This window comes from Lampetra planeri, chromosome 12, assembly GCF_965212315.1.
Source record: "Lampetra planeri chromosome 12, kcLamPlan1.2.h2, whole genome shotgun sequence".
In the NCBI taxonomy this organism is placed as follows: Eukaryota; Metazoa; Chordata; class Hyperoartia; order Petromyzontiformes; family Petromyzontidae; genus Lampetra; species Lampetra planeri.
The window spans coordinates 10348902-10375145 of NC_136118.1; the positions used below are offsets into that span (position 1 = coordinate 10348902).

General features: G+C 42.1%; 1 protein-coding gene across 9 annotated transcripts in view; it reads left to right on the top strand.

The window, feature by feature from the left end:
- LOC144721669 (cytosolic purine 5'-nucleotidase-like) overlaps positions 1-26244 on the top strand; it is a 63230-nt gene that overhangs the window by 24761 nt on the left and 12225 nt on the right. For 4 of the 9 annotated variants that reach the window (XM_078599490.1, XM_078599491.1, XM_078599492.1 and 1 more), the window contains 11 exons: positions 4664-4757; positions 7187-7240; positions 10200-10283; positions 12124-12165; positions 12797-12904; positions 14257-14323; positions 15697-15867; positions 16983-17034; positions 17548-17608; positions 18626-18802; positions 22415-25253. In XM_078599490.1, coding sequence (XP_078455616.1) covers positions 4664-4757; positions 7187-7240; positions 10200-10283; positions 12124-12165; positions 12797-12904; positions 14257-14323; positions 15697-15867; positions 16983-17034; positions 17548-17608; positions 18626-18802; positions 22415-22807 — 1303 coding nt within the window. In that variant the 3' untranslated portion in view covers positions 22808-25253. Of the gene's footprint in view, positions 1-4663; positions 4758-7186; positions 7241-9042; positions 10008-10199; positions 10284-12123; positions 12166-12796; positions 12905-14256; positions 14324-15696; positions 15868-16982; positions 17035-17547; positions 17609-18625; positions 18803-19725; positions 21278-22414; positions 25254-26244 lie in introns of those variants that run through there. The other 5 variants (XR_013585945.1, XR_013585944.1, XM_078599495.1 and 2 more) reach the window with 3 other exon arrangements.

Below are 26244 nucleotides of genomic sequence, written 5' to 3' on the forward strand. Positions count from 1 at the left end.
CCACCCCCCCCCCCGGGCTCTGAGATAGGAGGTGCTAAAGGTATGGAACATGTTATTTCACTAATCCAGGTCAAAGTCTCTTTCATGCATATGCAGTAGTAGCTAATAGTCATCTGGCTGGCAATGCAAAGTTTGTTTAACCTTAAGCAATGATAACACTGTGTAGCATTTATTTGTTGTTCCTGGGTAGTAAGTGTTATTTCCGAATTGCTTATGCCTCAAAGTACAGAAATGGCTATTATTCCCCACAAACTTTGCTTTTGTGACCATGACAGTGATATTTAGACATTTACCTATTTTCCAGAACATTCCAAATACATTCAGTGCTGAGTAAACTTGGAGTAACTTTTAGAACATTTTAGAACATTCCAGTAATATAAATAGTAGTATAAATACAGGGGCCTTAAGCCCACCAGTTCAGTTTAGCTCCAGCTGCCTACGTGGATACATCTGCATTTTTCTGAGATGGCATCAAGAGGCTGCAAGCATCCGGCAGACGCATTTTGCTATGTCTCTGCGGCCAATTTATCAAGACAAGAGCGAAAAAGTACTCTGTGGTAGCATCTGCTAAGATGTGTGAGGCCTGCAAGGCATATTTTGGCATGCCTGTCGGGGATCAAGACAAACCCTGGGCACCTCATTTCACCTGCGAGCAATGCAAACAAACTCTGGAAGGTAAGATGGACAATTGTTGCTCGGAATTTTATGTTATGAAATTTGTTACAATTTTTTTAATTGTAAAAGTTTTTAATTTTAAAATGTTTAACAATTTTCAATGTTATTGAAAATTATATAATATATGAAAAATGTTGCGAGAATCTCTTACACATTAGTCATGGGTGAAATTAATGTATTTCTGGAGGATGGTACAGAGGGGAAAAGAGAGCCATGAAGTTTGCTATCCCAAGAATTTGGTGGGAATCCACTGATCACTCAAGTAACTGCTACTTCTGCATGGTGGACCCTTCCAAACGTCGGACTGGCAAGAATGCACCTGCTATCACGTATCCGGACCTTCCTTCATCCATCGCCCTGGTGCCACACTGTCATGAGCTCCCCATACCCACTCCTCTGGAGAGAGTGCAGCCGTCTTTAGAAGAGAGCAGCAAGTCAGAGAGCGAGGAAGACGTTGTAGATCCAGATGACAATTTCAGAGGTAGAGCTGAGGAGAGAAACCCATACTACCCCAACCAAAAATACCTCAACGACTTGATCAGAGATCTTGGTCTCACCAAGTCCAATGCCAAGCTCATGACGTCTAGGCTCAAGCAATGGAACTTGTTGGATGAAAGTGGGCAAGTCGCAGATCAGAGGACGTGTCACCAACCTTTTTGCAGCTTCTTCACCCGTCAAGATGGGCTCTGCTTCTGCCACAATGTGACCAGTCTGTTTGAGGCAATCGGAATCGCCTGTAACCAGAATGAGTGGCACCTCTTCATTGACAGCTCATCCAGAAGCCTCAAAACCGTGGTGCTCCATAATGGTAGCAAGTACCCGTCTCTTCCCCTGGCTCACTCGGTGCATCTCAAAGAGGATTACAACAGCATCAAGACCTTGCTGGGCACCTTGAAGTATGATGAGTACGGCTGGGAGGTCATCGGAGGCTTCATGGTGGCATTCCTAATGGGTCTCCAAGGCGGTTTTACCAAGTTTCCCTGCTATTTTTGCCTTTGGGACAGCAGGGACACCAAGGCGCACTACCATAGGCGGGACTGGCCATAGCGGACCGAGATCTCTGTGGGTAGGAACAACGTCAAGTGAGAGCCACTGGTGGACCCCCGGAAGGTGCTGATGCCACCACTGCACGTAAAATTGGGCCTTATAAATATTTTGTCAGAGCTGTAGATAAGGAGTCGGCAGCCTTTAAGTACCTTCAAGACTTCTTCCCTAAGCTGTCTGAGGCAAAGGTCAAAGCCGGTGTCTTCGTCGGACCACAGATAAAGAGGATCCTGGAGTGCAATAAATTCCTCAAGAAGCTCACTAGTAAGGAGAAAGCAGCTTGGGACAGCTTTGACGCAGTGGTTCGTGGCTTCCTGGGCAATCACAAGGTCAAAAACTACGTGGAGCTGGTTGAGACTGGTGAAGAATTATGGCACAATGGACTGTATGATATCCCTCAAAGTCCATATCCTTGATGCTCATCTTGATAAATTCAAGGAGAACATGGGAGCGTACTCGGAAGAGCAAGGCGAGCGCTTCCACCAGGATATACTGGACTTTGAACGCCGCTACCAAGGACAGTATCACGAGAACATGATGGGAGAAAACATTTGGGGGTTGATTCGTTAAAGTGATTTAAAGTGTAATCGTAAATCTCGAAAAACTATTCACTTCAAAATTTTTGTAGTAATTTTTTTATTACTTTAGTATAAATACATGTTAATTTTTATTCATATTTTTTTTCTGACCTTATGTGAATGAAAAGACACAAATTCGCCCGTTTTCTCATTGAAAATAGGTAAAAGTATCAATGTCCTGGTCACAGAAGCAAAGTTTGTGGGGAATAATAGGCATTTTCTATAATTTTTAGGCATAAGCAATTCCGAAATAACAATTGCGTGACATAGTGTAATGTTTAAAGTAGTACAATAGAATATTACCAGGTATTGTCTATTTAATTATTTCAGCGTATTGAGATGCATATGCATTTACATGCTAATTCAATCCAACGTGTATTGTTTAGTTTATAATTATGCATTTATTGTTTATTGTAAGGTTTTTATTTAGATTTGAAGATATTTTCTCTCTCTAATGGCCCTAACAGACAGCTTTAAAATGCACATAACTCAAAGGTGGATTGATTATACGTTTTCTACCTTTTAAGGACTTTCTGTTGGCACTCATGGTGGATAGCCTATTAAAACCAATACAACAACACTTTGAAGTTTAATTGACACGACACTTTAATTCTCTGAATTTATTTAGTCTGCTGGCAAAAGGCTTCTCCCGCCCCATTCCAACCTTTCCGTGGCTGCTCGTGCCCAATAGCGGCCTCTGAATTATTTGATTTTATCTTGACACCTCTACCACGTAATTCTAGATTTAAAGCTTTCGTGACTGCAATGATTCATATTCTTAGTTTTTTTCGGTAAAGTCACGTAGGTAAAAAAATTTAAATTTAAATTAATAAAAGTAAAATAAATAAAAAATAAAAAATCACGACGTTTCGGAGGCAACACAAGCTTCCGTCTTCAGGTGGAACCGTCACAGCACGATAGCTTATTTTGCCTTGTCCCGGTGTCCACTCATCAATGTGTTCTCATCATGTCGTGTCCTGCCCATTCTCGCTTGACTTCTTTTGCTTTAACAACAGCATTAGTGACCCTTATACTTTGCGTAATTTGGTGTCCTTTCAGCTATCTCTATGAATTTTCACATCTTTTCATTGATATTTGGCCAACTTGTGGCTTTTTTAAAACTTGTTTCTGAGTTAATGACCATGTCTGTCGATCTGTAAACTAAAAATGACAAAATGCACATATACAGCTGTACTGTGTTCTACTTTGTGTTCCTTTCAGGCGTGCTAAATTTTTTAAAACCAAATTTACCCCCATCGATAAACAGGGAAATGTTTTAACCACATTTGTCCAAGAGCACACGCAAATGCAGACAACTGCCAGTGGTTTCCACTCGAGTGGTGGCTCCCAGTCAATAAACATTTCCGTTTTGCCGTTAACGTCAGTGTACTATTGTGCTGCTGATCGCTGAGGCGTTGTATTGGGTGCACAGCGGTGCAAGGGCCTGCAATTGCGTTGGCTGATCACGCACTGAATTTATGGTCAACTCGTGGTCTAGAATGAGTCTATGGGGGGGGGGGGGGGGCAAAGATTGTTGTTTATGGTTGAAGCATGCACTTGGCTCATGCGCAGGGATGAACATTGTACGAAGAAAGTTTCATAAATGTTTTAAACATTCTTAGAAAACCACAGGTTTATGAAGTGTGTGCTAATGATAAGAATTCGATTCTAACTGCCTTTGCTGTATCTAGTTGTACGATTTTGAGTAACTGACTGTTGAACATTAACTCGCTAGTGTTGTTTTAGAGTTTTTTTAGGATAATTGCTGTCCAGTGACCCAGTGGTGGACACACTGAGTTCTGAACCCGTTGACCTCAGTTCTATGCCTATCCAGGCCTAATATTGGTCGCAAGTGATATTTGAACTGGTCCTGGGCCCATCATTCCACCAATCGGCACTGACCAGTGTAGTAATGTATGGTGAAACAACCCTCATAGCCAACAAGGTTTGGGGAGGCCTTCATCCAGCTGTGGATTGACAAAGGACTATGAATAAATAATGGTCCCTTATGTGCATGTGTGCTTGTTTATGTGCGCTCTTACTTGGCTGTGGTTAGCGGTGGCACAGTGGTTAGCGCATTCACGACGAACCTGGTGATTCGAGTTCGATTACCGTGTGATGATTTTCTGAACCGGTACTGTGCCTCCCCTAGGTCGACTCAGCCTCAAATGAGTACCTGGCACGGTGCGTAAATATCGCCACCAAGGGAAACTAAGGCGATCAGGCATAGTGCTTGTCACCTACCCCCTCGTGTACCGTCCCAGTCCGCATAGATGCTTGCTAACAGCATTTTCCCCTAAAAGTATGTTTTGTCTATAGGGTGGGTCTTTGTCTTGTCTTTGTCTTACTTGGCTTTCCCGTGACAGCTGTGCCACTGGAGTGAAGGAGGGAGATCTCTTCATGTCCTTTAAGAGCATGTTCCAAGACGTGAGGGATGCAGTGGACTGGGTCCACATCATGGTAATACAATCACATCCCATACATTTGACCAAACACCCTAAAGGAGGTGCGTAAGTTGGCATTGTCCATTTCCTTGGCCCGCGGTTCAAAGTTCAAAAGTTCAAAGTTCATTTATTAGGTATAGCCCTGTGAGCCATTCGGCTCTTGAATCGGGTGCAACCGCAACAAACAAAAAACAAAAACATGAACAAGAAAACATCTTAAAGTGACTATGTGCAAACAGAAAATCCAAGAAAAGACAGCAAAATATTGGAGAAAAAAAATCCCCGTACACCAACCCTGTGCGGTGTTGTGATGTGTCAAAGGGGAAATGGGCTGGCACAGCACTGCGCTATGGATTTGGCACGAGGTTAAGAAGGGCCTAGGAAGGTACGAATGGCAGTCATTGTGACGTCAATCTGTACACTGTAGGCACACGGCGTCACTGCGTCACTGCATCATCCACAGTGCATATCAACCCTTCATTGTGTGTGACGTCAGCGGCGCAGCTTGGCTTTTACGGTGTAAAAAAAAACCCACCGTGATGCCTCCTGAGCCGTGCTGGTCTGGCTTGTCCATGGCCCGGGCGCGGCTCGGTCGTTGAGTGCAAACGAGAGATACAACGAGCTATGAAACTGTGAGGCATGGCAGCTGGAGGCCACATTTGTGGGCTGCCTTTCAAGGTCACAAACACGCCAAAGGTATTTTTGGCAGCCCGTTAGCATTGGGAGGGGAGGCAGAGGGAGAGAGGTTCAGCCCCCTTCATGAATTCACACGGTTAAGTCAAAGAATTGTTGGCATAATATTTACCGCCAGCGGCAGTTTTTTCTTTAAATTTTGCGGTTCAGCAATATCCTTAACTATTAAAACGGGCCCATGTGCGTTATAGATATACAGCTAGAACAGAATGTACACAATAAGATAATATAATTACTCTATTGTGTTTGTTATTAACGTTCGTTTAAAGTTCGTTTGACATTCACTCTGTGGTTCCCCTCCCCTTGAATTTTCATATGGTTCACCTTTAAACAAGGTCACACTACAGGGTTGTACTCTAGTTAGCACTGATACTATATAACAACAACAGGAAAATATGCACGAGGACGGTGCAGGTTTAATACATTAAAAGTGTATTTATGATGGCCATGATCATTTAGATGCATTCACAGAGGCGTGTAACCCTCAGGCTATTTATTTTTAACTGATTATATTTCGTATTAAAATGTTCAGCCTGGTCACAGATAATATTGACCCGCAGTGACAGATTATCTTGGGAAACGTTCTTACAGCGGGGAAATATATAAAACATTTCAGGTCACAAAGTTTAAAGAATTTAATTATTTATTTAAACCCTAATTTTACGTGCGGTTATATTTTCTCTGTGGTGCTAAATGCACTTCATATCCTATGTTATTGTGCAGATAATAAGACAATAACAGACAAGAGTACGATCTCTCTTAAGAATAAATCTTGACTTAAAGCTTTCGTAACTGCAGGTAAACTCACGTCGTAGTTTTTTTGTTATTTTTTTTAGTTCTACGTGACTTTACCGAAAGATCCAAAGAATATGTATGAAGAATACTTTTCTGTATTTTCTGAATTCTCCACTAGGGGGCGAGAACAGTTTCTTTGACCACTGGTCTGAACCCCACCCACCCCTCTCCCCATGCCTCCAAATTCAAATGATTTATTTTTGGTTTTGTTTACATTGCGGCGAATGGGAGCGTCTCCAGTGACTGCGGGTGGTGTTCACCCATCAGATAAACATATATGAATAGAAAATAATGTAATTCTTGTACACGAGATTCAATGCATGTAACATTACTCGCAAAATGCTTCATTGGGCAAACAGCCACCCCTACTACGAAAACTGAATATCCTGAAAAAGTCTTGAGGCTTAATTCGGCTTTCCTTGGTAAGCAAGTATAATCATCAATCCCTGCATTTGCATGTATTGTTTAATTAACTGTGTTTGCTCGGCATGCAATGATTTATCTGCCGAGCGAAATTATCTCTCGTTTTTCAGGGTCACAATTTCGATTCAATAATAAATTATTTACATCTCAATTTTACTCTAGTGTTTGTATTGTTGTTCGTTTTATCGTCTCGTTTGTACAGTTCAATCCATTATAATGTATATTCAACAAATGAATAGCATTTGCATATGATACAAACCATGCATTCTTACCTCGAACATTTAATGTCTTTTCAAAAAAAATTATGCTTTTGTACTTGCGAGATGCGTTATGCCGTCATAGTTATCAACATTTCCGACAGTTTAATCGTTGCAAATCATAAACGTGATAATTTTACATTGTCACAGTCAATACTAAATTTAATTATTGGTCTAATATACCAATAGTATAAGTTTACTTCATTGACAGATTAAAATGTGTAAGCTGTTCTTTTATCAAAATGGTGTCAACACAAGTGTGGCTTTTATTCAACAGGGGACACTGAAAGAAAAAACACTTGAAAATGTGGAAAAGTACGTGGCGAAAGAGGTAAGACTATTTACTCACACTTTTAGAAAAGCACAAATAAAGTTGATATTAATAACAATGTAATTAATATTACTTAATGCCAAACTAGTTGTAATTACTGGCGAAACGTCGTACTCAAGATTGGAAATGTTGTGGCTTTGCTCTCCAACACACCGGTGTGCTGTACTAGTGACGAATTGGCCACGTTCTGTTTACGTGACAACCTTTACTAGTCGGCTGTGTCGGGTGGTGGCGGGTTTAACGACACATACTTACGCGATCTAACCCAAAAAGTGCATGTCTTGTCATCTCCATATTGGATAATTCCCTATGGCATTCGGTGGTATGTGGTTAAAGATCATATGACTTCAATTTCCCAGGTCAGTGGCGCGCATCTCTCTGCTATCAAGAAGGTCCATTGCTAAAATGTCACGTGTTTTTTTCTTTTACGGATTTATTAATGATGAACGAAGCAATAAGTAGTCCATTACGGACGTTTTACGTGAAAATTGCTTCAAAACTTGCCCCACATGATCTTGACTTCGCTATGTCGGAATGAATTGACCAATTGCCTCGCGATGTGATCGCGAAAGCTCTCGCCCACCTATCTATTATATTGCACTGCTGCTGGAAGAGGGATTTTGGTTGGGAATCCTTGTCCCACCACCAGCCGCACCACCAGCCCCACCTCCTCAAACCAGCCTAGGAGGGAAGGGGCGGGGCTTAAAGGGAAAGAGGCGGGGCCTAGAGGGGAAAGGGTGGAGTCTATAGAGGTTCAACTTGTTGATTTCAGGTGTTCACACATCAGATAAACAAATATGAATACAAATTATGTATCTTCTTGGTTCTTTTGGTAAAGTCACGTAGAAGGGAAATAATAAAATAATAAAATAAAACATAATATTTAATTCTGTTTTTTTCTTATTATTTGAATTATTATTTTATTATTTCCATTCTACGTGACTTTACCGAAAGAACCAAGAAGTTGAATCCCTGCAGTCACGAAAGCTTTAAATCGAAACAAATTATGTAATTCTTGTACACGAGTTTCAATAATTTGTAGTGACATTGAATGTGTAGCGCGTGCCACTGGGAGATTGGTAGACACTAGAATTAGGAGTAACAGCCCGTTCTACCTGTGGGCAAGGCACGGAACCCCTCTGGGGGATCCAGAGGGATGCAGGGCCGAGGGCGGAGCCTGGCCACGCTGATCAGGATAAAAGGCTGCGATCTGGAATGGAACGCATCGTGCCATCGTCAATGTGATATTCGCCCTCTTCAAGCTGTGGGTCTGGCAGCATGTTGGCTGTCCCGACCCAATATGTAGATATCTCCTAAGGCTGTGAAGGCTGTAATAAAAGAGAGAGTACCTCCTACTAGTGTCTGTGAATTAGCACATTACACATTTAACATTACAGTAATCACAACATTTTTAATTGGGAAAACAGCCACAAATGTGGACACAGGCTAGCTAGTCATATCGTGATATATATATTGCTTATCTCAGCCATTAAATGTTGCCATTGCAGAGATATATCTGTTAACCCCTGAACATGATGTGGTATTCTTAGGTTTTTTTCGGTAAAGTCACGTAGGTAAAACATTAAAATTAATGAAAGTAAAATAAAATAAAAATCACGACGTTTCGGAGGCAACACAAGTCTCCGTCATCAGTGGGACCGTCACAGCCAGATTTGCTGCATCAAGTGAGGCAATGATTCAAGATGTAATCCCTTAAAAGCAAGTTGAGGGGGGAGGAGAGGGGGGGGGGAGCTCATCAGAATGTGGTAGCCAATGAATGGAACGTATCGGGAGGGAGGGGGGCGGGGCTCAAAGACGGCACGACGTGCCACGTAGAACGCATCGGGAGGGGGTATTGCTTTTTCAGCACAATGTATTATTCGTGCACAGCACTGTGATGAATTGCACTTGGTTGTGTGACTCAGCAGGCCAAGGGTCCCACCAATTGATGCATCGTTATCCCTCTTGGTATTTAATGACTCAAGTATTACGTTTAACACTCAGATGACCTCGGGGGGGCCGGGGGGGAGGCCTTTATTGAGTACAGAGGTAATAAACCAAACATTACAGGCCCTTCCCTGGTAAAGGGCAAGAGCAATTGAAGATAGTCAAATTGTGTTCCTTCAGACTATTTGTAGCAACAAAGTACATTGCAAAATACAACTCAAAAATTAAGTACTCTCGTGTATGCAAGAGCATGGGGGTTTGTAAATTAAGCAATTAATTACAATTATATTGTTTACACATTCGCGTATAACAACGTCAAATAAATGCCACTTTCTCAGCGCTTTTAAATATTAAAAAAGTATCTGTTAATTGTTAAACATAACAAATTGTATTCTATACACAATCGATGGTGATATTTACTTTTGCCTTTTTTTTATAATTCTACTCGAAATTATTTGTTTGCGGAAATGATTGCAATTAGATGTTTTTTTAGTGGATGTTGTGGGGGCAACATGTTCCTGCTGAGGGCCCCGAACGAGCGAGCACCATCCCTGAGTGCAACACTCTCTAAATGCAGCATGCATCTTCATACCTGTCCATCTCTTATCAGTGCCCCCTACCTTATTACAGACCAATTCAGACCTTATTGGTCACCCCGTGCCCCTTATACATCTCAACGTTCATCCTACAAAGTCCCATCACAAAAGAAAAACACAAACAAATATATGTTTGTTCCCGTATTGAAACGGCTGTACGCTCTATGGACCTGAAAACTCAATTTCCCTGTACAAGAATACGGGTAAACCGTATGGGTTGACAGGTATGTATCCTGTATTTAACACGGAGATGTATTTTAAACTATATTGTCACTGCTATAAAACAATGCAATATAAATATTCACTTTATTCAAAGTGCATTATGATCTGGCATGATGATGTGTCATAAAAAAAACTACAGCATAACAAAATAAAAACATGCTCGTAAAACATCTTTCACATTTTATATTTTTCAGCCAAAACTGCCACTTCTTTTGAGTAGGATGCAAGAGGTGGCGAAGGTCTTCCTGGCAACAAACAGTGACTATAATTACACTGACGTAGGTTAGCAGCAAATAACACTGCACGCAGTCAGTATTCTGCACTTGTTACGTAACTTAGATTCTGGAATCCCATCATGCAAATATGGTCTTGGACTCTGTTCACTGACTTCCCCTTAATTTTAGAGCGGAGTTTACCATTCTTCTGACATATAATGCTCTCCACAGTGGACAAACAGATTTTCTCGCAGATTTACTGACCCCATATGTGTGGCTATCCCGAAGGCTTTGTTCTCCGATGGCCGGTGCCCTGTACGTTCCTCGGACGATGCTCCTCCGCACAATGGGTGAACGGCTGTGGAACACTTTGCCCAGTGCTGTTCATTTTTCGGAGACAGTGGCAATGTTTAATACCCACCTCAAGATGCATTTATCCTCTCTTGCTTTCAGTTCTTCCCGTTGACCAGCACTTCATTTCTTGACTTAAAGCTTTCGTGACTGCAGGAATTAATATTCTATGGGTCTTTCGGTAAAGTCACGTAGATAGGTTCAAATTAATACAAATAAAATAAACAAAAAACTACGACGTTTCGATCACAACACAAGCGATCGTCATCAGGAGTAAAAAAAAAAGAGGACTTAATTTGATAATAGGGTTTTCCCCTTTTTTCTGGCAACAAAACAGGTGTTAAGATTTGATTTGGAGCTTTCGTAACTACAGGAATTAATCGTTGGTTCTTTCGGTAAAGTCACGGAGAAAGATAATAATAATTAAATAATAGAATACGCTGTTTCGATTGCAACACAAGCAATCATCATCAGGTACAAATGAAAGAGAAAACAAACCTAGTAAACTTAGAAATATAATGCAATTCAACACAGAGAGTCGGCTAACATATGGTGAAGTATGACCAAACAACTGGTCATACTGCTATGACAGTAGATTGGCAAATGGCTTTACATTATTATTACATGTAAAAGCACACACACAAGCAAGTATATTATAATGCTCTGCAGATTTGATTCTAACCAAGACAAAAAGAATGGTAATTCTGGAATTGTGCCTTTTGTCAAATTGAGCTAAAAAAGTATGGGTTAATCTTAAGAAATGTTCCGTGTGGCTGACTAGAGTTATTTTTTTAGAGATATAGTCAGGAACACGGTGGAGTGTTTGCTAATGCATCTTTGTTTAATGTATTACAAAACCAGATCAAAGCTGAGAATGAATCTTGAGATTTTTTTTTTTTAAATAATCATCATTCCTGAGGTTAACTCCTTTTCCCCTGTAACCTTCGCATGGGACTCACATGAGGCCAATTGTGTAATTTGGACTTAAGCATTTTCTTTCACAATAATGATTGTATGATTACCACCAAGCAATCACACTGGCCGATACGACACAGCAAACTTGTGCAAGTCAGATATACTAAGCTCGAAGTGTTACAACGTTGTGTGGTAAACATTGGTAGGGTAAGGTTGACAAATCGTTTCATTGGACAGGCATTGATTAGGGGTATTTTCCTGTGACATTCGCAGGGTTATGTTTGATTTAAAAGGATATAATTATATGAACAATACCATTTTACAAATATGTATATACTTATAACATCATTGTGAATATAAATATTTAAATAGTGGACAATACCTGTATGAAATTGTGTTCAAAGTTAATGTATAAAACCTCGTTCCATGATATATAAAAAAATAAATTAACATCAACATTCATCAGAATTGCCAGTATAATGAGTCCATGGTGGTCAGCCAACATGTCTAAATGATTGGTTCTCACTCGGCAATGCATTATTTTGGTCTCCTGGTACATTACAGAACTCATGTCCATATATCAATGAAAATGCATCGTGTAGTAAAAGATATGAGCATTTGTATTTGTTTTTTACAGAAAATTATGACATATTTATTTGACTTGCCGCATGTCCCACAGGTAAGAGGCTAATTTCCAACATTGAAACCGATAATTCAGATAAGGTTTTTTTAAAATTATAGTTGCATATTATTGATTCTATCGCATTTTATTTCATGAATACAAAACGAAAAAAAATGTCAAATTTATGGTATTTGGTATTTAAATAATTAGTTTCAGGTTGCAGGCATTGCAATACAATTCTGAACACACACTGATGGCTTGACTAAATTTACATAGTTCTATCTTTGAGCAACTGAAGATATTGAACATTTTATCAAATATATTTAACATACTTTATTATTTTGCCTCATTCTGTAAACTGCTGCCTTTGGTAGAAGGGACAGCACGAAGATTAGTTTAATTGTATCTTACATCTACAAACTATATTTAGTTATGTTTATAATTTCCTTCCCTTTCCATTATAATGCATGCCTATGAGAAGTGGCACGTAGATATTGTACAGTAGTTTTCATTCGTGTACTTTCCTAAAAAGAAAACGGAAATATATAATAATAACAGCTCTTCTACTTGTGCTTAATCTCCCCAATGGTTCATTTGACCCCTTCCTGAACTGCTTTAGTTGCAATTCGAGGAGGGGAGGTCAATCGTCAATTGCTGTTTTGCTATTTTCGCCGTGTCACGACCCCAGCCGGGGTGGCAGCACCGGCCTTGGCAGTCGTACTTTGACCTCATCATCGTGGATGCCCGCAAGCCGCTCTTCTTTGGCGAGGGAACTGTGCTTCGACAGGTGGACACGGTGCGACATCTCCACCGCACGCGGCATCTCACCTCTTGAGCTTTCGTCTTTGAGTGCACATTTCTCTCAGTTACTGTCGCAAGGCCAAAGCAGACACAAGCCGTTGGTGTGCAGTAACAAAGACAACACTCTTTTGTTGCCACGATCTTTGTCGTTGTCATCGTCATTCGTGCTCAATCCACTACGGAATGAACGCCTCAAGTCACCAAAGACTCTCAATATTTTGCCATGTAATAATTCACCCAGAACCTGTACACAAACCGATTTCATTTCGACATCTCCTCGAAGGACGCTCTCTGAGTTGCGTTTCATTCCTTGGCCGCCACTCCGTTTTTATTAACAACCAACCGGCCATCGTCCCTTTGAGCGACGTGTCCCCCCCAAGGCCACTTAATATTCTTGTAGTTTGAATGATGTTATTAACCTGAATATGATCTCCAATCCATGTGTTTCTTTCTCTGTCTCTGAATGTAATTCCAAGAATGCATCTCTCAATGCTTATGTGTGCACTTTTAAGGTGTTACCGTATATTTTCCCTGAGTGACCATATTTTAGAACCATATGTCATCGTAGGAAGCGCACAATGATTTAATGGTTACCATTGTACCATTCTTTTTTGTGAAGCACAACAATGAGTCATGATAGTTAGCATCTTTACAATAAATAAAAAATGTTCACTTCCTTGGTTTGTTTATATTTTGATTTCAAGCTTTCGTGACTGCACGGATTCATATTCTTGGTTCTTTCGGTAAAGTCACGTAGAAGGGAAATACACATGCTTTGTCTGGAAGGTCTCAGTATAAAAATGCAATCCACATTAGGCTTGGTCACCCCACAACAAATTGTGCCATCTTTCATTGCAACCTACAGCATTGATTTATTTCTTGAAGTACATAAATGTTTCACCTCCATTCCCCGACAATGTATTTCTGACACATTCGATATTATTGACATCGTTTGTAAATATGGCAAAAGTACATAGCATTGGTCGTAAATAAATCCACACATTCGATAGAAGTAATATCTTATCTATAAATATTGTCACATAGCTTGAGCTTTTTGCTCGAGCTGAGTCATAAGCATTATTTTTTCTTCTTGGTTCTTTCGGTAAAGTCACGTAGAAGGGAAATAATAAAATAATAAAAATAAAACATACAACGCAAGCAGCCGTCTTCAGGTGAAGACGGCTGCTTGCGTTGTAGCCGAAACGTCGTGAGAATTATTTTATTTTATTATGTTTTATTTTTATTATTTTATTACTTCCCTTCTACGTGACTTTACCGAAAGAACCAAGAATATGAATCCCTGCAGTCACGAAAGCTTTAAATCGAAATTATTTTTTCTATTTAAAGGAAACTGGGCAACTGAAAATTGGAACTTTTGCAGGGCCTCTGCAACATGGGATCGTATATTCTGGAGGTGAGAAGCTCATTCCATCTGCCCCTTTACATTTGTGTTTTTATATGAAGTAAGTTTATTTCACTGCAGTCACGTAAAAGTGAGGGCCATTGTAAAACCATACCATTTGTTGTAATGTGAAACCTAAATACTTGTGACGTCTTCTTGGTTCTTTCGGTAAAGTCACGTAGAAGGGAAATAATAAAATAATAAAAATATTTTTATTATTGGTTCTTTCGGTAAAGTCACGTAGAAGGGAAATAATAAAATAATAAAATATTTTTATTATTGGTTCTTTCGGTAAAGTCACGTAGAAGGGAAATAATAAAATAATAAAAATATTTTTATTATTGGTTCTTTCGGTAAAGTCACGTAGAAGGGAAATAATACAAAATATGTTTATTATTTCCCTTCTACGTGACTTTACCGAAAGAACCAAGAAGATGAATCCCTGCAGTCACGAAAGCTTTAAATAGAAATTTACTTGTGACGTCATTAATAGGAACATTATATTGTGTGAGGTTATTATAAGCCAAAGCCCGGGCCTAGACATTTCCAAGCATTGTTCTACATTACTGGATCAGGTGGTGCTCATTTCCTAGTATTGCACTGTCCTACCACCAATTGTGTTTTAAGCTGACGAGGTGTATTTTGCAGCAATAAAAGCAGAATGATGACGATAATCACGTGTGGCAACTGAAACTCTATCACGGGAGCGTACATACAATACACAATAAGTATTTGGAAAACACCTTTAACCTGGTGGATGAGTAACCTGATTTTATGATTTCTGTGTAAAATATATAATCATTGCATGCCATCAATGTGCGTTCACTATTTGCAATATCTTGCATGCCGGTTAACTTTGCCAGTGGTTGATTTCTCAAATCTATCACCGACGTTATGCATTGAGAAAATGTTTTGTACACAAATGTGTGCAATATTGTATAATATAATAACAAGCTGCAATTTCAGCTAACAGATAACAGACCTGTCATCCAATGCAAAGGATTGTGGATAACACTGATGGGGCCTTGTTCAGATCATTCAAGGATCTTAAACTACCAAACTTGCTTGCTGAGAGATGGTCAGGCTATGGCAGTCCAGTAAGTGTTCTGATTATTCCATCTCTGTGAACCTTTGAGTGTTAAACCATACGTTTACTTCAGCTACGCTGGTTTTAATGTTGTTCCCAAAATGTAAAACACTATTTAAAAAGGAACTGAGCAAATGTCTCAAAGCAGGACTAGCCTCAAAAAGATTTGAGACTCGGTGACGCTTTCCTGGACATATACAATACATGAAACAAAAATTACGTTAAAATGTTAAAGACGAGGTGTGGAAATCAGACAGGTTTGGAACCCATTTCTTCATGAAGCCCTCCGGATATGCAGGGTCATCAGACTTGGTGTGCGATCTCCTGGGCGTCAATGGGAAGGACATTCTCTACATTGGTGACCACATCTTTGGAGACATTCTCAAGTCCAAGAAACGACAGGGTTGGCGGACTTTTCTGGTCATTCCTGAACTTGCCCTGGAGCTTCACGTCTGGACAGATAAGAGCGGTCTGCTGCGTTTTACGCTATACTCGATATTGAGCATGTAACAACTTAATCGTTAGAGCAATGCCATGGATATTCACAATTTGAGGCTGTGATTCCATTCAATATTTATATATATATTTATATATATATATATAAATATATATATATATTTATATATATATATATATAAATATATATATATTTATATATTTTTTAACTTTCTCATTTACATGAGACGAAGCATTCGTTCGTAATTATTGCAGATAAATGCATCGCTGTGTTAGACGATAGCTGAAGAACAATATGTCACAGAATTACTTCTGAAGTATTTTCAAGTGATCTCAACTGCAGAGAAATGTTCATTGCATGGCAGCTAAACTGATACGTTTAATTCACAGAACTGAAATGTAGCAAAATGAAGTGGAAACCCTTCAATAGTATGATTTTTTATAGCAGTTCATTGGTTACTGGGCTGGGAACAAATATTCGCTACAATTGAGGAACAGGTTTAATCACAAGTGGCTGAAACCAGAGGTCGCAACCGGGTACCCGATACCCGTACCCTACCCGATGCCCGGCTACGGGTACCCGTTTGCGACCCTGGTGCGGCCGGCTACGGGTACGGGTAGGCCGTGAGTCACTGGTGAGTAACTGTTTGTCACTCATTTCCCAACGTCTTGTCTCTTCTCACAATTCAAGTTTCTAGAATCAACCCACCCGCGCCTGCAACATGGCTTCATCCCAGAGGTCGCAATCGGGTACCCGATACCCGTACCCTACCCGATACCCGGCCGGGTACGGGTAGGGTACGGGTACGGCCGGGTACGGGTACCCGTTTGCGACCCTGGCGCGGCCGGGTACGGGTAAGGAATAAAAACCCGTTTGCGACCTCTGGCTGAAACCCAGATTCAACATGGGTTCTCAGTGGTGCTAACTCAAGGCTCTAACCCTTCAGCTACCCAGCGCCTACTTTTACAACAAATCTTTGCACATTTCACGTTGGGTGAATTTTTTTTAAAAATAAGCTTGCCTTAAGGAGGGACATCTGTGGAATGCCACGGGAGTCTACGTGACACGAGAGGCCGTTGGAGTGTCTGAGTACTATCACTGTGTGTTCTTTCACTCCTGCCTCGTAGCCCTGTTTGAGGAATTGCAGAGATTGGACATATACTTGGCCGAGTTGTACAAGTAAGTTCACAAAGTAATCTTACACACTTTCACCACACTCGCTGTGTATAACACTGCATGCAATTGTTAGTTTTGGTCGCATACAATTACTGATTAAAATGTATATATATTTTACACGTGTATTATATAGATCTAACAATATTCCGTTGTTTGTCACAAGATAACTTTTGTTCACAACTCCTAGTATCCACGGGTCCACAAAAAGTCCTACTATACTATTTCTGTTATCCCTGGTTGTGGAACGGCTTCCTATCATCTGCTAGCTTTCACAGATAAGAGAGCTGCATCAGCAACTTCATCCTGTTCACAATTATCTGCAATTCCTTTCCCGCAGAAAAGTGGAGTAAATGTACGGATAACATCGCAGAAAATAGTGTGTGTTGCTCACATCACTTCAGATAAGAGGAGCTCAACTTGTTTGTTTACATGTTTACATGCAGAAAAATGCCAACTTGTCAGGCTTCACTCCCTTCTTTGACGTGGTGCCTTTTTCTTCTCTGCTCGTAATCACAGGAATCTGGATAGCAGCAGCAATGAAAGGCCCGACATCAGCTCTCTGCAGAAGCGCATCAAGGTTGGTTGTAGGTCCATACTCTTAGTTTTTTCGGTAAAGTCACGTAGGTGAAAAAAATGAAATAAAAATTAATACAAATAAAATAATGTTATTTTATTTTTTATTAATTTTAATTACAATAATATTATTTTATTTTTTATTAATTTTAATTTCATTTTTTTTACCTACGTGACTTTACCGAAAACACTAAGAGTATGAATCCTTGCAGTCACGAAAGCTTCAAATCTAGAATTGGTTGTAGGTGTTTTTTTTCCTTCTCTTCCTCCTTCATCCTCTTCACATGACGTGGGGATCTTTTAAGCGAGGAATGACAATAGGATTGTAGATTTTGGACTTGGCCTGCTTATTATACACGCGGATATGGTGTAATGGTTAGCACACTCGACTGGATTCACAGGTTGCTAGTTCGATCACCAAATGCGGGAGTTGAAACAATCGGCGAGTTTCTTAAATCGCGAACCCCGCCGCCCGCCACCGTTGTCTGCAGAGCAGTGTAACATGGGTACAGCACAGTCGATTGGCGAGTCGAGTGTGGTGGGGTGAAGTGTGCGTGGGTACTGCCACCATTCCCCAGATGTCTGGCACAGCTTGGACGAGTAGGTCAACAAACACCCTTTGAGAAGGATCGATCTCTCAAGAGCTCCCTTCTGCCGACAGTGACGTGAGCATGCAATTGCAGGGCTCCACCTTTACTCTTACTCATTAAATAGCCAGCAACATGTTGTATTATGTTATTAATTGTACATCGGTTCTTTCAGTTGACAGTTGTGTCTCCTGGTGATTCTCCGCAATGTACGCAAACTGTTGTTATGTTTCATTATTAATCGGGACAGTGAGTATTTTGCAAATACGGTCAATGTTGTTCCGTGTGAATCTTCTCACACCTTCCATCTCTCATGGGCCAGCTTATAATAATATAATTAATGATTATTGACAGAGTGTACCTCATGTGAGCAATGTGTGCAAGGCCCAAACCCTTTGCATCGTCCCAATGATCCGTTCCTCTTCTCTCTCCAGAAAGTGACACATGACATGGACATGTGCTACGGCATGATGGGCAGCCTTTTCCGAAGCGGGTCCAGACAGACGCTTTTCGCGAGCCAAGTGATGCGCTACGCTGACATCTACGCTGCCTCCTGCATCAACATGCTGCACTACCCATTCAGCTACCTCTTCCGTGCCCCACACGTGCTGGTGAGTTCGCTCGTTCGCACAACACCTGATCAGCACTCCTAGGTCGAGGTTGCGCTCTTTGGGTGATCGGGCTTTTGTTAGCGTGGCACCAAAACTGCGGAACGCTTTGCCAACTTGAAATCAGGCAATCCGAGTCGGTAGATGTATTTAAGTCTGCTTTTAAAACCCATCTCTTTAAAATGGCCTTCCCTCTTTAGTTTGGTCGGTGGTCCTGGTTCTGTTTTTGTTTCCTGCTTTTCATGCATTGCGCATTGGGATCCTAGGATTCTTATTATTGTTGTTACAAAAGCGAGCACGGCAAAGTTGTGTGTTTATTTTGCAATGCGCCTGCATCAAAAGGGAGGGGAGCGCAGCTGCCCAGGTCCAACGTTGCCCGGCCCAACATTCACAACATTCACAACGCACCTGCGTGAAAAGCGAAAGAGAAGCACCAGTGACAAGTCTCCCCGTACCTCGTTTAGCAACTTTTAAAAGCAAGGGGGTGGGGGCCACAGCTGACCAAGTTCGCCATTATCTTGTTTGTCGTTGACCCACCTGCATTAAAAGTGAAGGGAAGCACAGTGGACCAAGGCTGCCCATGTGCGGAATTTACAGGCGAGGGGGGGTCACGGGGGGGGGGGGGATCATAGGGGGCACGGGGGGGGGCAACGCCCCCCCCCCAAACTGGATATCTTTCTTAATTAAATTTCAGTAGTTTATAATTAAGATTCAAATAAATGAATTAATTACATATACTCACAATTCCTGTGAGAGGCAAAGCGAACCCCTGCACTCCCCTCCCAAATATAGAAGTCAAACTCCTCCTATGACTGGCTTCCGTGTCTTGTTTAGCCCTACGCCACTGCTTCAAGAGGATTTATTAACGTGCCAACCTATGATGTCACGTGTGTGATTGGTGATGCCGGTGTGATTTCAAATTCCAGACTGGAGCAGTCTCAAGACGAAACAAATAAAATGTACATTCTACCGCCACTAAAATTCCACTGGAACATTTGTTTCACAATTTGTATACTTGAGCCTGGTTGTTGATAATTTTCGTTATATAATTTGTCTGGCAACAGTTAATCGCTTGAATGCAATGCATGTGATATAACTCAACTCATACGCATGCACTCAAGAGTTGGTAGGATACCAAGACCACTATCTATCATATGAACCGGCATTGCCAATATTTTTCATGCATACAGCATACATGAGTTGTAACACAGATGTGGGAAGACGTGCAAAATGGATTTACTGCTGACGACTAAATTGGCTTTTCAAAATGCACATCATAGGTTCCCAGTGCGAGGTAAATCTGTATAAATCAAGGCTTCATCATCATGATCATCATCTAATTGCAGTACTAATAACTGACCGCAGGCTTTGGAAGCTTTATTATGGATTTAGTGTTATGCTATTTTCAAAAAAGTGTCTGAAAGAACTAGTTGTTAAAGATTTGGCATCATATTTGAATGCGGCACTTTTTACAACCTCCAGATGCAAACTTCATCTCACAGTCACTGTTGTTCACACACTCACCACAGCCCTCCTGTATTTTATTTTATTCACGTTTTATTGCTCATCATTTGGCTTCTGGGTACATTACCCCTCTCTTCCTGGAGGTTGAGGCTTTGTAAGTGCCAATTTTGATCCTTTTGTTTTGAAATGTATGTTTTAATCTATATATGTATAAAGACGACTTCGACACACTCGTCTTGAGATGGTTTCTTTATTAAGGAGCCACGTGCTCACACTCGGACAGGCGGAGACCCCCACTGCAACAGCCCAGAGTCTCCCACGCATCTCCCTTATATATACGGTCCGAGGCCACGCCCCCATTCCCGAACCTTCTCGCTGGTTCGAGACCGCTCACTCTACCAGCAGATTCTACTCTCCTCTTTCGTCCTCTGGCCACGCTCCTATTCTCGATCATTCCCGCAGCCACCAGTCTACTCGCACTGCAAGCTGACTCCCCTGGCATTACCTCCCGTGGCCACTAGTTCATTTGCACTGCAAGCTGACTCCCCTGGAATTGCCTCCCGTGGCTACTAGTCATTCGCACTGCAGGCTGACTCCCCTGTCATTACCTCCCGTGGCCACTAGTCCATTCGCACTGCAAGCTGACTCCCCCGTCGTTACCTCCCGTGGCCACTAGTCCATTCGCACTGCAAGCTGACTCCCCTGGCATTACCTCCCGTGGCCACTAGTCATTCGCACTTCAGGCTGACTCCCCTGTCATTACCTCCCGTGGCCACTAGTCCATTCGCACTGCAAGCTGACTCCCCTGGCATTACCTCCTGTGGCCACTAGTCCACTCACACCGTAGGTTTATTCCACTGTCTTTACATATGTTTGCGTTTATTCCTGAGCAGGTTAGGCACATATTTGTAATTTATAGGCAAATCCAAGCAAAATTTTTATTTAAAGCTTTCGTGACTGCAGGGATTCATATTCTTGGTTCTTTCGGTAAAGTAACGTAGAAGGGAAATAATAAAATAACACAAAGATTTTTATATTTGTATTATTTTATTATTTCCATTCTACGTGATTTTACCGAAAGAACCAAGAATATAAGTCCAAGCTATGTTTATTGGGCCACTGTTATCGAACCCTTCCTCCCTGCCTATCCATCTCCTTCCTGCCTTTAACTGTCGGCTATTACTGCCATTCATCTCTGAATACATCACTGTGTTATGCTGATAGTTTTAATCTTCAATGTTTCCTTTTTTAGAGCTTTGTTCTGCAGGTGAGGCCTGCGTATCGTATGTCCAGGCGGATCTACCTGTTTACTCGCTCCACGTTGCTCTTCTTCCCTGTCTATCCACCTTTCACTTTAACAGTTTCTGTTCCTATTTTTTTTTATAATCACTGTAATTGTTGTTTGTGTTTCATTCTGCCTTATTTTTCTTGTATATGTATTTCGTATTTTCTCTCTCTCTACTTTCACATGTATATATAAATAAAACGTCTTATTTTAACTTATGTTCATCATTTGTTGTGGAGCAGTGTGTGTGTATATACACTGTGTTTAACACGTAGGCTTTCGCGACCAATATCATTGATAATAAAGGTTTTTTGGGTTAGATCGTGTACATGTGGTGTGCAAACATTGTGCTTTGTCTACTACTTGATTTTCAGGATGCTTATGTTTTACGCATGTTCTTTTGGCTGGTCCATTTGTTGAGTCTCTTTAATTACATCCATGCTGACCTGCACACCCACAGAACTTTTTCCTCTTCACAGGTGTGAGTTTACTTTAGGCAGGTGAGCTGTTCATCCACAACAGCTAGGTCACTCGCCATCACTTTAATCTGTCAAGTTTGGGATGTTTAAACCAACCAAGATTGGCAACAAGTCCACTAGCAGAGGCATTGTTATTGAGGAGAGATGTTTTTCAACCTGCAGCATTTCCCTGCAGATCATGGGAACTTCTTCAGCAATTGATTCAAGATGGAAGCTGAATCACTTTGGAGCTACTTCAGCAACTGATTCAAGAAGCTGCCAGAATGTCGTGCAAAATGTCAGACAACACGTGGGACAACTTGAAACAAATATCACATAGCTGTACAGCCCAACTGTCAATATCCACGCAGGAGTAACGTGAATGTTCGTATCCTGAAATGTGCACAGATGCCTCACGAGTCAACCGTCGAGCATGCTCGGGTTGACGCCGCCAACCAGCAGTCACCCATGTCGACACGAAATCGACCGCTCAGTGTCACAGAGGACTGGGCCCTGCTGGGCTCACCATTGGGCTCTGGGGCCGGGGGCTGGGACGCCTACGATGGCAGCACAGCCAGCGGGACGACGAGCAGCGGTCACGCGGGCGATCGCCGCAAGTGCTTCAGCCGCTCGATGAGCGAAATCCGGCCGCCCTGTCTCCACCCGCAGCCGCCGGCCGAGATCACGCACTGTCACGACGAGGACGACGAGGACGATGACGACGATGACAACGATGGTGATGGTGATGATGGTGGGGAGGTTGGCGAGAGTCACGCATCTCGAGGTTTCCAGCAGCAGTAGCTATCCTACGGGTTGCCTAGCTTACGCATGTACAGCCATTTTGTCGGCATGAGCGTCCCTCCCCGTGCCATGTGGGTTGGTGAAAGTGGGAAGCGTAGACGTGGGAGAATGTACGTAAATGACAAGAGTAAGTTTTTCTGTATTGCCAGCAGGGCCTTGCCTCAGCCTACCTGACTTGCGTGGCAGTCACCAATCCAAGCTCTATCCAGGTTCAAACCCACTCAGCTTTTGAGATCTGATGACATCGAGCGTATTCCGGTTAATTTGGTTTAAGGTCAGTCTTCACGTCAGCCATAGCTTATTTTTGTTTCACCTTTAAGTCCGTCTGCTATTTGTTTTATTTTATATGAATTTACCTGTCTTAATTTCACAATTTGTCCTTTTTCACAAGCAATACTCAGGAGTTTTGGATGCCACTGGTGGGAAACAAAGAAAACTCCTTACACATGTGTCTATGTGGCCTATACCATGATCCCATAGCCACTAAAAAGCAGGCCAGCTCAGCTCATGAACAGGGCTTAATTGCCATGGTAGCAAGCCGGGACAGCTCCGAATTCAGAGGGCAGCGTAGCTCGCTTTGCTAAGGAAGCTACATGTTTTTTGCTAGGCCTCCCGAAGTAATTATCACGACATCATAGGCTAAACACATTAATCGAACATGCCATCAATTGCATCTCTTGCCTTTATCAACTTTAAAGGTGCATTTTTGAAATGAAGAATGTCGACGAAGACAATGGATGGTGTAAAATGACAACATGTAATGATTTTAGCGTGGGGAAAGTATAAGCTAAGCATATGGTAAACCTGTAATCATATACATTAAAACACAATTATGTTCACTTCCCTCCAGATGCAGAGGGAAGGGATGAGGAGAGGACGAGGGGGGAAAGGAGACAGGTCAAACCAATGGAGCCACGTGATCGTGAAGCTTTGTGCATTTCCAGGAACAGCTCTGCATGGGTCGGATCCTATTCCTGACGGCCGTGCAAACGCTGGTGTAACTATTCTCACTTCTGAGTTTGGAATTTAGACTCGTGTTCCCTTCCCTATGGCGGCAGCTGACAAGATAAAACTTGATAAGATTAGTGTATTTTTTTCATTTGCTGTCACCATGGGCCATATTATGTTCATTATCTTTGTTTTTACAATCATCATTACAACCTATCATTTGATGATAAGTAAAAATGAATGTTGGCAACTATTATGCTTTGAAAGCAGTTCTGTAGTGAGTTCAACTGAGTCGCAGATGCACTCTTGGAGGCAACACATTTATTTAACACCAACACATGGGGTAACTGCCCCTTAACAGAATAACAACCTATGGTGGTGACCACCAGGCAAACTACACTAATCACTTACGTAACTAGCTCCTACGGACCGGGACCACAGCTCGGGTCCAGGTCCACGTGTTGGAGACTCGGTAGAACGTAGGACGCAGACAAAAGCCTCTTCAAGATGAACAACAACGCAGGTCCCTCTGGGGGACCCGGCTTATATTCTCTGCGGCGTGGCTGGCTCCGCCCTTGGCCACGACCACCTTGCAGAATCTTCGAGCAGGATCTCGGCCCGGACCACGTGACCACCCCTAGCCCCCACTTGGGGCCCCTTTGTAGACTTAACCGGTCACGTGTCCTCTCGGGTCAACCAGAGTGCCACGGCCTTCAGTAACCCCGGCACTCCCACACCCTATCCTATAGGGTTGGCACTGCACGCCAAGCGTGGTGCCACCCAGCGTTATCAACCAGCGCTCACCGAGCCCCTCTAGGGTCGGTACTACACCCACATCAACGTGGTGTCCGCGATGTCGTTACATCGCTCACCGAGCCCCTCTAGGGTCGGTACTACACCCACATCAACGTGGTGTCCGTGATGTCGTTACATCGCTCACCGAGCCCCTCTAGGGTCGGTACTACACCCACATCAACGTGGTGTCCGCGATGTCGTTACATCGCTCACCGAGCCCCTCTAGGGTCGGTACTACACCCACATCAACGTGGTGTCCGCGATGTCGTTACATCGCTCACCGAGCCCCTCTAGGGTCGGTACTACACCCACATCAACGTGGTGTCCGCGATGTCGTTACATCGCTCACCGAGCCCCTCTAGGGCCGGCACTGCACAGTGACATCCGGCGATGTCACTACAGTTCAATAATAATCAAAATGGAATGTAGTTGCCTGGACTAAATTATTACCACCCTGATGTATGCATAACTTGCAAGGTTTGTAAGTGCGGTTGCGCATGATGAACCTACAAAGTCACTGACACATAGAGGCACTTGCTGTGCAGGTGGATCCTGCTGGTGCTGCTGCTGCCATAAGTTTATCGTGGGACCGAATGAAACATACTTTACAAGTGTCGCCCGTTTATTCATTCATGTCTGCGGTGTATTCATTTTGCGTGTTGCGTCGTTCCGTTAGGTCACATTAAAGTCGTCTGCAAGACGAGTTTTGTGTGTTTTTTTTGTTTTCCCTTGAGCACTTTACTACTTTAGCAGGTGGTACATCCAACATCTGTGCCAGGGCACTCTGACCTTTACTTGCAATCCTCACACACTTCACGTAAAGACTCACAGAAATGGGGGTCACGTTTATCAAAATAAATTCTTCTTCTTGGTTCTTTCGGTAAAGTCACGTAGAAGGGAAGTAATAAAATAATAAAAACAAAACATAATAAAATAATATAAGTAATAAAATAATAATAAAAACAAAACATAATAAAATAAAATAATAATATATTTTATTATGTTTTATTTGTATTATTTTATTACTTCCCTTCTACGTGACTTTACCGAAAGAACCAAGAAGATGAATCCCTACAGTCACGAAAGCTTTAAATCGAAAAAAAAAAATTCTGTTTCAGAGACACGGCGTTGTGTTTCGCTAACCACATTTACGCCTCACGCAATCTGTTTACATGGGAAGTGTGGCTTTGTGTTGTTTTAGTTATGCCTCAATGACATTCACGGCATTAATTTACATATGGTTGGACGTAAAAAGACTAGACTGCAGTAAACATGACGTGCTTTATAAAACAACACGGTTACATAACACGTGGTAACTTCGGCCTCTCTTCCACGCTGGTCAGGCATCTTGGAAGAGGAGGGGGGGGGAGTACCCACACCCTACCCCCTCCCACCACAAAACGCGACCTGCCAATTGACCCGCTGTGGGGTAGAAGGTACGGGAGGGGGTGTCGCTTTACGGCACTTGCCAATTCTTTTAAGTCAGAGGTGGTGGGGGGGGGGGGACCTTTTCCTAACCGGGGCACAAATCGGACAGTTCAAAGTATTATTGGTGGGCCACACATGAAGATGTACCTCTCAGTCACTTGTGTCACACTGCGAGAGGCCCCTTGCAGTGATAGAAATTATTCGGCGCGCTGAAATTAGAAACATTGTACGTGTTGTCAGGTTTAAATATCCTCCCCCCCATCTAT